This window comes from Thunnus maccoyii, chromosome 21, assembly GCF_910596095.1.
Source record: "Thunnus maccoyii chromosome 21, fThuMac1.1, whole genome shotgun sequence".
NCBI lineage: Eukaryota > Metazoa > Chordata > Actinopteri > Scombriformes > Scombridae > Thunnus > Thunnus maccoyii.
The window spans coordinates 16,338,142-16,351,854 of NC_056553.1; the positions used below are offsets into that span (position 1 = coordinate 16,338,142).

At 38.7% G+C, this 13,713-nt stretch overlaps 2 protein-coding genes across 2 annotated transcripts; both read right to left on the reverse strand.

Annotated features, from left to right (window-relative positions):
- Window positions 1-1,730: 1,730 nt before the first annotated feature.
- zgc:112332 (uncharacterized protein LOC553712 homolog) lies at window positions 1,731-9,252 on the reverse strand. Its single transcript, XM_042400065.1, has 7 exons — window positions 9,136-9,252; window positions 8,365-8,483; window positions 5,754-5,909; window positions 5,425-5,529; window positions 3,660-3,869; window positions 2,811-3,003; window positions 1,731-2,601 (listed from the first exon to the last, which is right to left on the reverse strand). The coding sequence occupies exons 1-7, from the start codon at window positions 9,144-9,146 to the stop codon at window positions 2,499-2,501; spliced, it is 897 nt and encodes a 298-aa protein (XP_042255999.1). The 5' UTR covers window positions 9,147-9,252; the 3' UTR covers window positions 1,731-2,498.
- A 697-nt stretch (window positions 9,253-9,949) lies between these two features.
- si:dkey-73n8.3 (uncharacterized protein LOC100150965 homolog) lies at window positions 9,950-13,168 on the reverse strand. The gene is made up of 7 exons (XM_042400066.1): window positions 13,155-13,168; window positions 12,521-12,636; window positions 11,992-12,147; window positions 11,788-11,892; window positions 11,392-11,601; window positions 10,566-10,758; window positions 9,950-10,215 (listed from the first exon to the last, which is right to left on the reverse strand). The coding sequence occupies exons 1-7, from the start codon at window positions 13,166-13,168 to the stop codon at window positions 10,113-10,115; spliced, it is 897 nt and encodes a 298-aa protein (XP_042256000.1). The 3' UTR covers window positions 9,950-10,112.
- Between the last annotated feature and the right edge of the window lie 545 nt (window positions 13,169-13,713).

Genomic DNA, 13,713 nt, shown 5'->3' on the forward strand with positions numbered 1-13,713 from the left:
ACACTTATAAGTCAGCCAATGCACTTGTGCAGAGTATATAATACAATTCTATGTAATAAAGCAATATTTTTATTGTCAGTTCGTTAACTGTCATGTAACAGATTTCAAATCTGTTTCTGAAAATAGAGTACATTTCACTGAACAAAGGACTGATGACTGATCGGGTAGTTATTTGTGATCAATTAGGCCTTAGTCTTAATCCCACACTCTGAGGGAGCATTGGTCACACTCCTGTAGCCACTCCACTTGCTCATGCCACATTCCTTTGGTCTTACATACTCCCTCATGTGATTTAGATTAAGATATGGTTTCTAATTAGATGATTTCTCTTTATCTTTGTTCCACAAAATAAATACTCAAAAGTGCCAAAGTAGTACAAAAAAGTCCATGTGGTGCAGTCCACTGCATTCTTCATACTGTTTACCATTCATTAATGAGGCATCCATCTATTAGACCAGTGAATAAAACCTAACATTGCTTTGCATACATAACACAAGTCTCCAAACTCTTTTTTTCTTTTCTTTTCTTTTCTTTTTTTTACTTTTGTCACTTTAATGAATTGATCATATGGAGCAAGTCACATTACAATTCAGTCATTTGTTTGGGTGGTACTGGCTAAGACTTTAAGACCCCTATTCTCTAAATATTAATACACTAAGCTTACCTAATCTCTTCACCCTCAAAGGTGAAATGCATCCCATAATCACATGTTACTGCTTCTGGAAATGTCAACCCAAGAACATGGAAAATGGTAACATCACATAAATATACTCAGAATCCACATACTGTATATAGTAACTCTTAAAAGTAACAAAAAAAGCAGAACTTTGCTGTATGATTGATTGTTTACACTATGTACAAATTGTAGACAGTATACAGTGGTGGAAAGTAACTACGTACATTTACTCAAGTACTGTACTTAAGTACATTTTTGAGGTACTTGCAATTTACTAGAGTATTTTCATTTTATGCTGCTTCATACTTCCACACCACTACATTTCAGAGGGAAATACTGTACTCTCTACTCCACTACATTTATCTGACAGCTTCAGTTACTTTTCAAATGAAGATTTGACACAATGGATAATATAACAAGCATTTAAAATACAACACATTGATAAAGATTAAACCCGTGGTTTCCAACCTTTTTGGCATCATCAAACTGTCATTTTTCCCTCTAAACTTCTCACATGGTTTCATTTAAATAAATATTCAAATGATCCAATATTTCACCAAAATCAAAGATTAGAGAAAAAGTCCAAAAACTGAAAACAGATTTGTGTATCAGAACTTTGTTTTTTCTTCTTTCCTCTCCCATTAATCATCTCATAACCCCTCTGATTTATCTGGTGACCCTTTGGAGGGACCCGACCTCTATGTTAGGAACCACTGGACTAAACTAGCGAACTGTATATAAAGTAGTTCAAACTAGATCTACCTCCAGCAGCTACAACAGTAACATGCTGCTTACAAACTGATACTTCAGTATTAATAACCTCATGATGTCATATATAATAATATATCAGTCAGAGAGACCAAACCACTACTTTTACTTTAATACTTTAACTATATTTTGCTGCTAATACATATGTACTTTTACTTAAGTGGGATTTTTCTTGCAGGTCTTTTACTTGTAATGGAGTATTTTGACGTTGCTGTGTTGGTACTTTTACCTAAGTAAAGGATCTGAGTACTTCTTCCACCACTGTATATAGAAGATATGTCACATTAACATATTCAGCTGTGCTGAAAACTCCAACATGCTGACACATATCACCTCAATACAGCCACATCATAGAGAATGTTGTTAGTCTGAAGCTTCCTCAGCTGAAACTGCATATTGCATAACACAAAACTGTCCAACAAAAGCACATTAATTCATTCATTTTTAGTAATCAATAAATCTACATTAAGATTTTCTAAGTGCTATTCTAAAAGCAGAAATGTACTCACTTCCTATTACATGTCTCAATTGTCAATCACAATACTATACGTGTGCCATGTGGTACAGTATTTCATTTAGTTATTTCTTTGATAAAGTCATTTTGGAGACAGTTTGAAGCCACACTGTTCTCTTCAATGTCAAAAACTATCCCACTGTCACACTTGAGCTAAACTGACTGCAGACATAAAGTGAGCCTATCAAGCTAACATCTTTAAAAGATAGACAATATCTGCACTCAAGATACAAAACCAACTAAACTAAGAATGCCCACTTCAGATAGTGAAAGTCAGTAAAAATACAGTTCAAAATTGTTTAAACATTTTTCAAATTCTGCAAAAAATACTGCCAGTGAATTCTAACAGTTTGTCATGTGGGTCAAAAATCTTTTGGACTATTCTGTACTTAAAGACATAAAATACTGTGCATCTTTTCCACAACAGTAACAGTAACATTAATGTCTCTATAAAAGTGCTTAACAGTGCTGTTTGAATGATGATGTGTATACATACAGTAGCATACAATATGCTTCCCTGTATAGTTCATTTGCAGCTATTCACTGCCAGGTGATGCCAAGCATGTTGCAGCTGATGTCCCACAGTTTCTGAGCCAAATCATCATCAGAAGCAGTTCTTGAGCAGCTTGCGGGAGCACAGTCACTGAACACACATAAGGACAGAGAATGGCCATTACTCACTGTGTGCTCCATTGTGTTTGTTAAATAAGAATAAAATTGTTAACTCTCAACTACATACAGTACAGCATGACCTTTTGTTTGTCAGCAGGTAGAAATACTGAGCAGCATGAAGCCAGCACACTTAAAGCACTTGTATAACCAATTGTCGGTTAGCTGAAATTCACTTTGTACCTGAAGTACCCTCCACTCTGACTCTCCAGGCCTGGCTGTACGGCACAGTAGATGGTGGTCTGCGCTCCCTCCACTGTTGTCTTGGTGAAAACCCTGAAGATCTTCACTGCCACCTGGATACACTGGTGCTGGTGCCTCCACAGGTCAGACTGCACCACACCCGGGTGCAGAGAGAACACGCTCACCCCTGTACCTGCAACACGCATACAAGTATGTGCATAACCACCTACACACATATTCATGTCAACACATGCAAACAAGTTTTAGTTCGTATCTGCATATTCTCCTATAATTTTACATACAATTCACACATAGTTCTGTGCAAAACATGCCTCTTGTTGAAAAAGTAGCTGTTTCAGTGACTGAGCATACACCATTATATTTGTAAATTAAAATAGAATAGCCATATTAACTTTTTTACATTTTACCTTTAATGTCTTCTTCATCTGTTTGTTTCTGAGTTAAAATCATAATGGACTCAGTTTTGGAAATTCCAGGTCTAGAGAATGAACTGACTCACTGCTGAGTTGTCATATTAAAGCAATTTCTTTCATTTCTTGGCCATTAAGCTAAAATAACAAAACAAAAGAACAATGGATTCAACAAAATGGCTCAGTCGTTTCCAGTGAAAATCAGATTCATATGTAATTGTTGTGCAACCTCAGAACAAGAAAAAAAAAACAATTTAACATGCACAAACACTTATGTGTGTTTGTGTGTTAAGTCGTTTATGCCTACATTGTGGCTAGAAGACAAATTAGTGAATCATACTTAAAACAAAAATCTGTAGTTAATTATTTACTTCTTTGTGACATGTACATAAGCGATTATTCCTTGAAAACTTCTCACCTTGCAATTGTTTCGCTAGTGAACGTGCAAAGAGGACGTTCGCCAGCTTGCTCTGTCCGTAGGCCTTCATGGTATCGTAACTCCTTTCACTGTTGATGTCGTCCAGGTGAAGCCCAGTCCAGGTGTGGGCCACCGATGCCACAACAACAATACGGGCCGGGGCTGACCGCTTTATGAGGTCCAGCAGCAGGTAAGTCAACAGGAAGTGACCTTAGGAAAGTCAGGAGATATTTTAAGGTTATTGTCTCACACTCTCATACAGTGAGGTGACTACACCACCCTGTGATCAATTTATACACCGCAGGAGGTGTGATAATCCAATCTGGAGTATATCTGGAGTACAAGCATAAACAGATATGACTGGGTGATTCACCCACTGAACACAAAATAATTTGATACATTTCCTGTGCTGAGAAGTCGTGCAAAGAGAAAAAGAAGGAGGCTTTTAGTAGTTGATACTTTCACAACCAAATACATCCTCTGTTGGCATTTTTTCCTATTCAAATGTGAGAGGAGACATACACTAGTGTGTCCTACTACCAGCCAATCACCAGAAACTGAAAAAAACACACCACATCATGTAATTTTTCATCAAAAAGACAGAATTACAGAGAGCTCCTATAAAGTGCACATTATGCACAGCTTTAATTTGCTTCTTACAGTTGTTTTGATTGTTATACTGTAGTTGTGTAGCTATTCCTGAAACATGCAGGGTCAAAGTTGTCTGATCTCTCTGTAACAGTTTTTGTAGTGGTCTCCTCTGATCTCTCGCCACGACCAGCGTTCTCACTCTCTATGCAGGGTTAAAGGTATACATCATGATAATATTGCTGTATCTTTAGTTTGTGGTGTACTTTTGACTCCATGTGATTCTATGATGCTGATAAGATGGTCATAATGACCACACACGCACAGATGGAGTTGGCAAGCTGACTGAAAACAACTATTTGAAGTCTAACATAGAGAACATGTCATTCTTATCTTGATGTCCTGCATGTACAATTGGTGCAACTGCTTAATCTCTTTGCCTACTGTTTCTCACAAAACAATTCTCTTGTTTGCCAAACATTCAGCCTCATTATGAGCTCTATGGGTGGAAATTGCCACCCATAGAGCTGGCTAGAATTGTCATCAACAACTCACTCTATCTAACAATTTATTCCTACTGATAGGATAAGTACAGTATCACAGTATGTCATTTCATACACCGACTAACTTGAGATAAAATGAAGCAATGGAAAATATTTGCAAAGACTGACTTTGTGTAGGATTCACAGTGCCACAACCGTCACATATGGAGGGACACTTTAGGGTTTGGTTTAAGTGTTTTTGTTCTCCCCACTATTGTTCTCTGTTTCCTGTTTTACTGTTGACTTAAGCCGAGTTTATCCCCATTGAAGGTACATATATACACGTAAAGGAAGTTCGTGGCTGTACACATATATATGTGTATGTGTATGTATTTGTGTGTGTGTGTGCGCATATGTGTGTGGGTGACCATGCTCAAGCACAGCGTGTTCTTGTCTCTGTCAGCCTGTGACAAAAATACCACCGAGGAAAAGATCATTTGGAAGAATGCCATGGTCCAATACATGGGAAATACTGACAGCTTGAAGAAAACAGTAACTCTGGTTCATTTTCCTAGCTGATATGTTGGTCAGCTTGGTTGTACATGTTCTGTGCAGCTTGTTAATACCACAAAATATGTCAAATAAAAACACTCAAAGATAGACTGTAAAATAATTTAACTTCCAAAATGACTTACCCAAATGATTGACTCCTAACTGCATTTCAAACCCATCAGCAGTCTTGGAGTAGGGACACATCATGATGCCTGCATTGTTTATCAGGATATTCACTTGTTTCTCCTCTAAAAAGAACATTGCAATATAGTGAAGAGTTAGTCAAAATATTTCCCAGAAACATCAACGTATGTGCAGTACAGTAATGACCATACAAGAGCTGATATCCTCCCCCTCTGAATCTGCCCCGCATGAGTCTAAAAAATACTTTTTGAGTTGTGAAGCAAGCAAATCTGCCAACCAAATACATTAATCATCAAAAAAATAATGATATCAATGGTCTGTTAGCTACCTTTGTTGATGATTTCAGCAAAGGCTCTAATAGACCTGGTGTCAGACAGATCCAGTTTCCTGATAACCACGTTCTCATTTCCTGTGTCTTCCAAAATGTCCGACCTGGCCTCCTCTGCCCTCTCCAGGTCCCTGCACGCCATGATGATACGTGCACCTGAGAAACAAGGGAGAATGGTTGAGATAATATATTTCAAGTTGCATCCACAGTACAGTGCGAGTTGCAAGTGTCCATAATAGACTGGGGACATAAGAATCACTAAGAATAAGCAAGTATACAGAAGATGGACAGCTGGACATGTGAGCTCTGTTATTGTTTTAGTTGAGGCTTTAAATTTGTGCTGCAATTCAATCATGACAAATCACAGTACAAAGATAACAGATATTTTTACAGCTTTTCCGTTATACCATTCATATAAACTCATATATTAAGGTAAATATTCTTTTAATCCTTCACAGCTTATTACCTCAAAAGTACTAAAGCTTTCCTCATTTGCAGGCATCCAGAGCTACACATGTTAATTAAAGTGGAAGTACCTAAATCTCTCAGTGTACTTCTGATCATCCTCTAATGTTTTCTGAACTCACTCAGCATCTCATTTAGCCAACCGCTCCGCTCACATGAGCACAAGTCCCTCTCAACTCTCCCATTCTCATTCGCCTCTGACGCAAATTACGATGCATTCTCCTTAATGAGCCCAGAAAGGGGCCTTTGAGGAGACACACACACACACTCACTCCCTCTCTCACCCACAGACACACAAAAACACGCATGCATACCCACACAAACTCACAAATAGACAGACAACTCCCCCCCCACCCCCACCACCTCAACACCACACACTCACACACACACACACACATACAAAATAGCAGCAGTGCACAGCAATTATGGAGGAGGAGAGCCATTAATCAGTTGGAGCATAGCGTCTGTATCCCATCACAGTGTCTTTGTTTCTCTCCTGCTGTTCCCATGTGGGAAAACCCAATTGTTCCCACATTTCTGCGGTAGCCAAGTTCACTCAGTCAAATAAAACAGTAAACAAACTGCGAGAACGGAGGGTTACACTGAGTCAAGTTAAAGATCATCCATCAGATGATTACACAGTGTCATGCATGTATAAATAATGTCAGTGTGCAAATAGGGGCAAAATGCAAATAATGACATGAGTCATGCCTGCACATATTGTGAAAATTCAAACATTTATTAATATGTAATTATGATAGCACCCCCTCATTTCAATAATCAAACATCAACTTTTTTCATGGATGAGTAATATGCATATTTCATTTTCAGTAATATGCATATTTCATTTTCAGTAATATGCATATTTCACTTGGTCAACATGGTAAATGCACCTAAAAAACAAAGGTTGAGATTCAGTTTGATATCCCTGGTAGGATGCTGTGCCCGAGGGCAACCGACTTTTCTCACAAATCTCTAAGCAAATCTAATTATGTTGTCATCAGTGTATTACATAATCCCATTTACTGAAAGGTGATGCCGTAATTTGACAGAGAATTCTCCAGAAACAAGAACCACAGTGTTATTACTTTCCTCTGGCAGTGATCATTCTTTCTGTCATATCTTTGGGTTTTTTTTGTTTTTTTTACTTTTCATATCTCTCATGTTGTTCTGTATCAATATTAATTTTATTTCATGTTTTATTTGTTGGTCACATATGACAAAACATGATCCCTGCTTGCCCTCAAAGCAAATTTTTGAACATGTATGTAAAAAAAACACACACACACACACACACACACACACACACACACAAATGCATGGTGGTTGTTTTCCAAAAGAGGAGGTAGATGCCATGCTGAGCCTCTCGAGTGCAGCCGAATGAACAAACTGAATCATGTATGCAGAACCAGTTTTCATATCACACACGCTGCATGTGTGTGTGTGTGTGTGTGTGTGCGTGTGTGCACTGCTGGGTGCACCCTCCCATCTCTCTTTTGTTGCCTGTCTGGCTCGGGAGGGGAGCAGACCCTCACAATGCTCCCTCTGTCCCCTTGATGCCTCGTCTGTCTTCCCTCACTGCTATTTGTCTTTCACTCAGTTGGTGAAGTGTTAAGCAAAACGCTGCTCATGCTTTTGGTCAACACAAATTCCTATCTGCCTCTGGTATTAGTTGTGGGATGGATGCATTCTTGAAAATTAATAAAATATATGTAAAAGGTTAAATTAGCTATAAGGAAGTAATAAAATCGCTTGACGATAGAGAATAAACAAGAAGACTCATATAGGTTAAGTTAGAAACAGCTTGATTTTCCCACTAAAAGCTGCATATATAATCACATTGAATAAGTGCACAAGTAAGCAGGATTCTACGGTGGAGGTCTGAGGACAGAGGGCCCAGTTAAAGATCATGCTTTATAGCTTTAAACCACTCAAGCATTAGGAGCTCTTAATTCCATGGAAAGGAGTGGAATGTGTAAGTCAGAGTTAGAAAGTTTGTGAAAAAGGAAGAAAAAAAAAGTGGGAAAAAAAAACCCAACAAAGACACAAGAACAAGTCAATAAGACTGAGCCAGAAATAGAGTGAGACAGATGGGAGACAGATAGCCAATTAAACACACAGCTGGACAGACAAGTGTGTGCAGTACCTCTTCCTGCCAGGTCTCTGGCTGTCTCTTTGCCAATACCAGTATTGGCTCCGGTGATGATGACTGTTTTCCCATCTAACCTGTCCTCAGATGACCAGCGGTTACAACAACACACACTCCTGGAAAAACACACACAACTAGTCAAACATCAGAAAATAAAATCCCCCACGTTGTAAAGAAAAACACATATTCATAACTGTATCATTTTGTCCATGTTTCTAATCATTACTGGCACTGCTGCTCATGATTTACTTGCATAAAACGTGTCACAGCACTGTTTTGATCTTTAGTGAGATTTTCCACAAAAGTGAAGAAATTTTTGGAACCACTGTGACAAAAGCATGCTGAAAATTCATCCATAGTTACAGTGACTCTTTCACAAAAACTACTGAAGGAATTCAAAATACATTTTGTGTTTGATTAAAGCACGTATTAGTGTTTGCTATTTCCTGTACATACAATATTCATGTTGCCTGATTATGAACTGGGTGCGTTAAATACCTGGATATTTTCCTGCAAGAATATAAGGATCAATCACACATGCAGTGGAGTGGTTACAGCTTTTTTAATTAGTTCGCATAACAATGTTTTATCAGCACAGAAAAAAAAAACTGGTTCGACTAATAGTAAGATTTTTACACACATCTAATCTAGTGCCAAATCTGGTGGCACGGTGTGGTGTAATCTACTTAAAATTCCTGTTATTAATAGAGCAAACCACCCAATCTTTGCTTTTTGTTACCGCTCCTATTTTTTTTTTCCTTTTCCTACCTGCAGTACATCCTTCCTCAAAGAGCAACAACAAATTTCCACCTCAGGACCAGTGAGACACTTCAGCAGAGAGAAATGCACAATGTGGCTCTTTCAGTCTTCACAACAGTTCATCAATTGGTGTCGTGCTTGTCATCTCTCTCCCCCGCCCCGCCGCGTTTGTCATTACAATATCGTTGCTGGGCCAATCAGGAGCGAGCTGCAACTTCCAGGCTGGGGAAACAGGAGGCTCTCCTGCTGCCTCCTGCTGTCGGAGAAACACAAGTTATGAGCTGAGCTGCCCCAAGAGAGTGGTACAAAATCTCAAGCATGCCAAACATACCTGCATGTTTGGAAAGTATAGATATAAAAACAATACAAAACCATAAGATGATATAAATAAATGCTTAATTTACTATTACTAGAAGAATATGTCGAAATCCAGCAACAGTAGTAGCAGTTGACTATGGTGTATTGCAATATTGCTTTATGGCCACTTGAGGTCCTCCCAGGTCAGATGGACCATGCTACTAAATGCCTAATCCAGTCATGAGGATTTCCAAAATTAGCTATGCTGTAAAAATAAATAAATAAATAAATGAAAAATAATTATAATATGTTGCAAATATACCGAATGACTCATTTAGACATCTGACAGACATCTGAGTTAAAGAATAAAACATGAGAATAATCATCAGTTTGGGATATCAGTGGTATTTTTTTATTATTAGAATCAGCATTCATTTCCATTACTCATCTATTAGCATCTCAGCCTTTCCGACTTTTACCGTTTCAGCTCCAAATAAGGTCTGTTTTTGATATTCTGTGTGCCTGCTTACACAGTTCATGTCCATCACATACATAACATTCTCAGCATTGAGTAAAACTTAGAAGCATGCGTTTTATAATTTGTAGTATTAAGGGTATCACTGTACACACACATGCACATGCATATATTGCTTCATAACATGCAGAGGAGCGTATTTAAGTCCGTGAGTTCATCTCCAGCGGATGCCGAGCAGGTGGCAGCTCACAGCCCACAGTTTTAAGGCAGTGCCGTCATCCTGAGCTGCCCTGGAGCTTTCTGTAATGGCACAGTCCCTGAAAGGAAAAAGGAAAGGAAAGGAAAGATTGAGTCATTACCTCATATGCATGGTATAAATTTGAGTTTAAAGTGCTTCTCTTTATCTAATCCTTCTCCATTGTGATTTGTACAGAATAAATAAGGGAGATCAATGATGAAGAATCCTACTAAGTGCCAACAAAACACTTTTTGCATCTGACATCTTTTCAAGAAGGCTATTATTGTCATTACTTAAAGTACACTGGCATTATTGTTCCAATGTGTGTTGCGATGCTGCTTCTTCTGTTTTCACATCCTAAGTGGCTTTGGGCAGCTGATTTGACTCATTTGAGAATTTGCTGCTTGTGTAATAACACCACAGACTCACTTGTAGTATCCTCCTGTGAGCAGCTGGTTCTCAGGAGTTACGGTGCAGTAGATGATGCTGTAGGCTCCCTCTGCCGAAGTCTTTAGCAGAAAACCGAAGGTTTTGAATATGTCGACAAGGGGCTGCCTTATGTGCCTTGTTATTTCAGTGTTCACCATGCCAGGGTCCACCGAGTAAGCCATCACACCTACAACTGGAAGCAATGGGATGAACTGAGCACAGAGCTGAGACCACGAACTGAATTTCTTTCAGATGGGTCGATGTGGACGCCAACTTCTCAAAACCTTGAATGCTTTTCTATCTTATTATATTGTTAATATTGTTTTGTTCAAAAGAAAACCCCAGACAACAACCTAACAATTATCAAACACTGATTACATAATGCAGCAAATTTAAACAACAAAATGATTTAGCTTATTATCAGAACCCCTGATACAATAATTACATATGAATAAAATCCACACGTTGGTAAGTTGATGATAACAAATGACAATAAAACAAAATAATTTACTCGTACTGTTATTACCTCTGTGGAAATTGATAGTAAGATTAATAGTGAGACACACAGACAAGGTGTGATAAGTAGAGCAATAATTATTTCTTTAAAGACTGGTTTTTTTTTCTATAAACATGTTGTTCCTTGCTCTGTTTCTTGCTCACAGCGGTTGTGGTTGAGGCATGAGACTCTCACACGGGCTTAAGATGCAGATCCATTTTTTTATGTACAGCGAGAGAGACAGAGAGGCATAGAAAGAGACATAAAGACAAGCATACATAGTGCATAATCTCACTCTCTCTCTCTCACACACACACACACCCTATGTACCCTCAGTCCTTTTGGCCAGCTCTCTGGTAAACAGTACGTTGGCCAGCTTGCTCTGTGCATAGGCCCTGACAGGGTGGTAGTCCTTCTCACCGCTCAGGTCATCGAACTGGATCTTGCCCATGAAGTGAGCTGATGACGACACGTTGATGACCCGGGATGGGGCAGAGTGCTTGAGCAAGTCAAGTAGCAGGAAAGTCAGGAAGAAATGACCTGGAGAGGGTGAGAGTGTGTGAGAAGATTAGAAGAATATGATCATTTGTTCTAGTGCTGCAGGGTAAAAAGTAATGAGGGCAGTTGGCAGAGACCCAAAAAAACTCTGTAGTTATTTTAATCAAAAACAGGCCCCAAATTTCCTTGCCAAACCTGCTGTATTTCTTCAACATTTTCATCTCGTACCCAAGTGATTGACTCCAAACTGCATCTCATATCCATCCACTGTCATGGCGTGAGGACAAATCGCCACTCCTGCATTGTTAATCAGGTAGTGAAGAGCCTTCTCAGCTGGAAAACAAAATCCATGTTTTTTAATCTTTAAAAGATGGATTACAATCATGTATTTGTGTGTGTGTGTGTGTGTGTGTGTGTGCATGTGCCACCCACTGTTGTAAATATTCTCAGCAAACAGGCAGATCGATTTGGTGTCAGACAGATCCAGTTGCCTGGCGACAACCTTGGCTCCCTTCACCTCCCTCATGATGTCTCGAGCCGCTTGCTCTCCTTTTGCCATGTCTCTGCATGCCAAAATCACCCGTGCCCCTAGAGAGATTATTACCTCTTAATAGGGGAAGTGTGTGTTTGCATGTACATGCATGCTGAAATTTGAACAAGGTAAGGTGGTGATCTTACTTTTTAAACATTTATCTTCGTCTCAGTGTTTACAAGTGGCGGTATTCTCTGGTCTCATATGTATTTAACTATCTTTTATTAAAACCAGCAATGGTTATGCTTCTGAACATTATTCATTTCAATACATTCAACAGTTTATTGCTTAAGCCACTTCATCATATGAGTTATCCTTGCAGGAATTAGGCTTAAAATATTTCCACACAGGTAATCTGAGTCACACTGAAAGAAGAATTTGTCAGAAATAATAAGAGCCTCAGCATTCATTTTTTTCTGTCTTTCTTGCCTCTGCTAGCCAGGTCTTTAGCTGTTTCTTTGCCTATTCCTGTGTTGGCACCCGTTACTATAGCTGTCTTCCCCTCCAGATGCACATCTGAAGACCACTTGGGGATAATCAGAGACCTGAGGGGTTAGAAGCGATTAGAAGAGAGTTAAGGGGAATGTTGACACCAAACACAATGTTGAAACCCAATTTTACCTACTAAAAAAGTAAGTAAGCATCACTGTTTATGCAACATGTTGGTATAAACATACAGCAACGAAATTACAAGGTGGGTGAGGTTTACCACATAATACAAAACTGTGAATGTCAGAATCCACAGTCATCATATTATAAGACCTTAAAGGTCATAGGTTTTGAATTGACTTGGCAACTTAAGTTATATTTCAGTTTCTGTCTGAACTGACTTGAAGTAGCAATTTCCTTCAGCTAGTACTCAAAGCGGCATGAATAAAAGGCTTTTGTTTGTTTGTTTTCCCAGATTCTTTTTGGTTTATATGTGGCATTTGGTTCTAAAACAACATTGTATTCCTAAAACACTTCAACAAATCTTTAAAATTCAAAGTTCTGTTACAGGTAGAATGTTACTAATTATCCTCTTTATTTCTGGTGGTGATGTCTTAAATGAGAAGACTCTTACCTGACTGCTTGCATTTCGGTAGTTGATGACACAAAATGATCCTCCACAAATTTGTGAGGCCCCTTATTTCCTAAATGCTGCTTCAAGACCGAGGTCTGGAGATGTGGCAGAGAGGAAGACACGGAAATCAAAGAGAGAAGAACGACAGCCTCACTGTATTGGACCTTATAATGGTTATATGTCAGGAAGTCAGTATTAGACACAAATCCTCCTCTGTTAAAAGTCTGTAATTGTAACTAATCAGTTAAGGCAGAATTTCAAAAAGGGCTCTTAGTAAATAACAGAGAACTATTCATGTTTTTACTGCCAACTTTTTGAAGCTGACTCTGACTGAGTAGAATAATTGTTATGCAAAAGATTCATGTGATTGCATGTATCGTTGTCTCTCATCTGTATTCTGCCTCAAAAGTTGCAAGTTTCCATGGTGTCTGCAAGTGGCAAAGGTATGTGTATATGAGGTATATAACAGGTTTTGCTCATTCTAATAATTTCTCCTGTTCATACTGACCATTACAAGACCCCCTCCAAATGTGCTTACAATGGAAGTGATGGGGGGATA

Coding starts and splice junctions, on each gene's coding strand:
- zgc:112332 (XM_042400065.1), bottom strand. Junction 3,870..5,424: donor GTTAGGAGTCAATCATTTGG/GTAAGTCATTTT, acceptor GACTTTCCTAAG/GTCACTTCCTGTTGACTTAC. Junction 2,602..2,810: donor CAGAGTGGAGGGTACTTCAG/GTACAAAGTGAA, acceptor ATGTGTGTTCAG/TGACTGTGCTCCCGCAAGCT.
- si:dkey-73n8.3 (XM_042400066.1), bottom strand. Junction 11,602..11,787: donor GTTTGGAGTCAATCACTTGG/GTACGAGATGAA, acceptor CACCCTCTCCAG/GTCATTTCTTCCTGACTTTC. Junction 10,216..10,565: donor CTCACAGGAGGATACTACAA/GTGAGTCTGTGG, acceptor TTTTCCTTTCAG/GGACTGTGCCATTACAGAAA.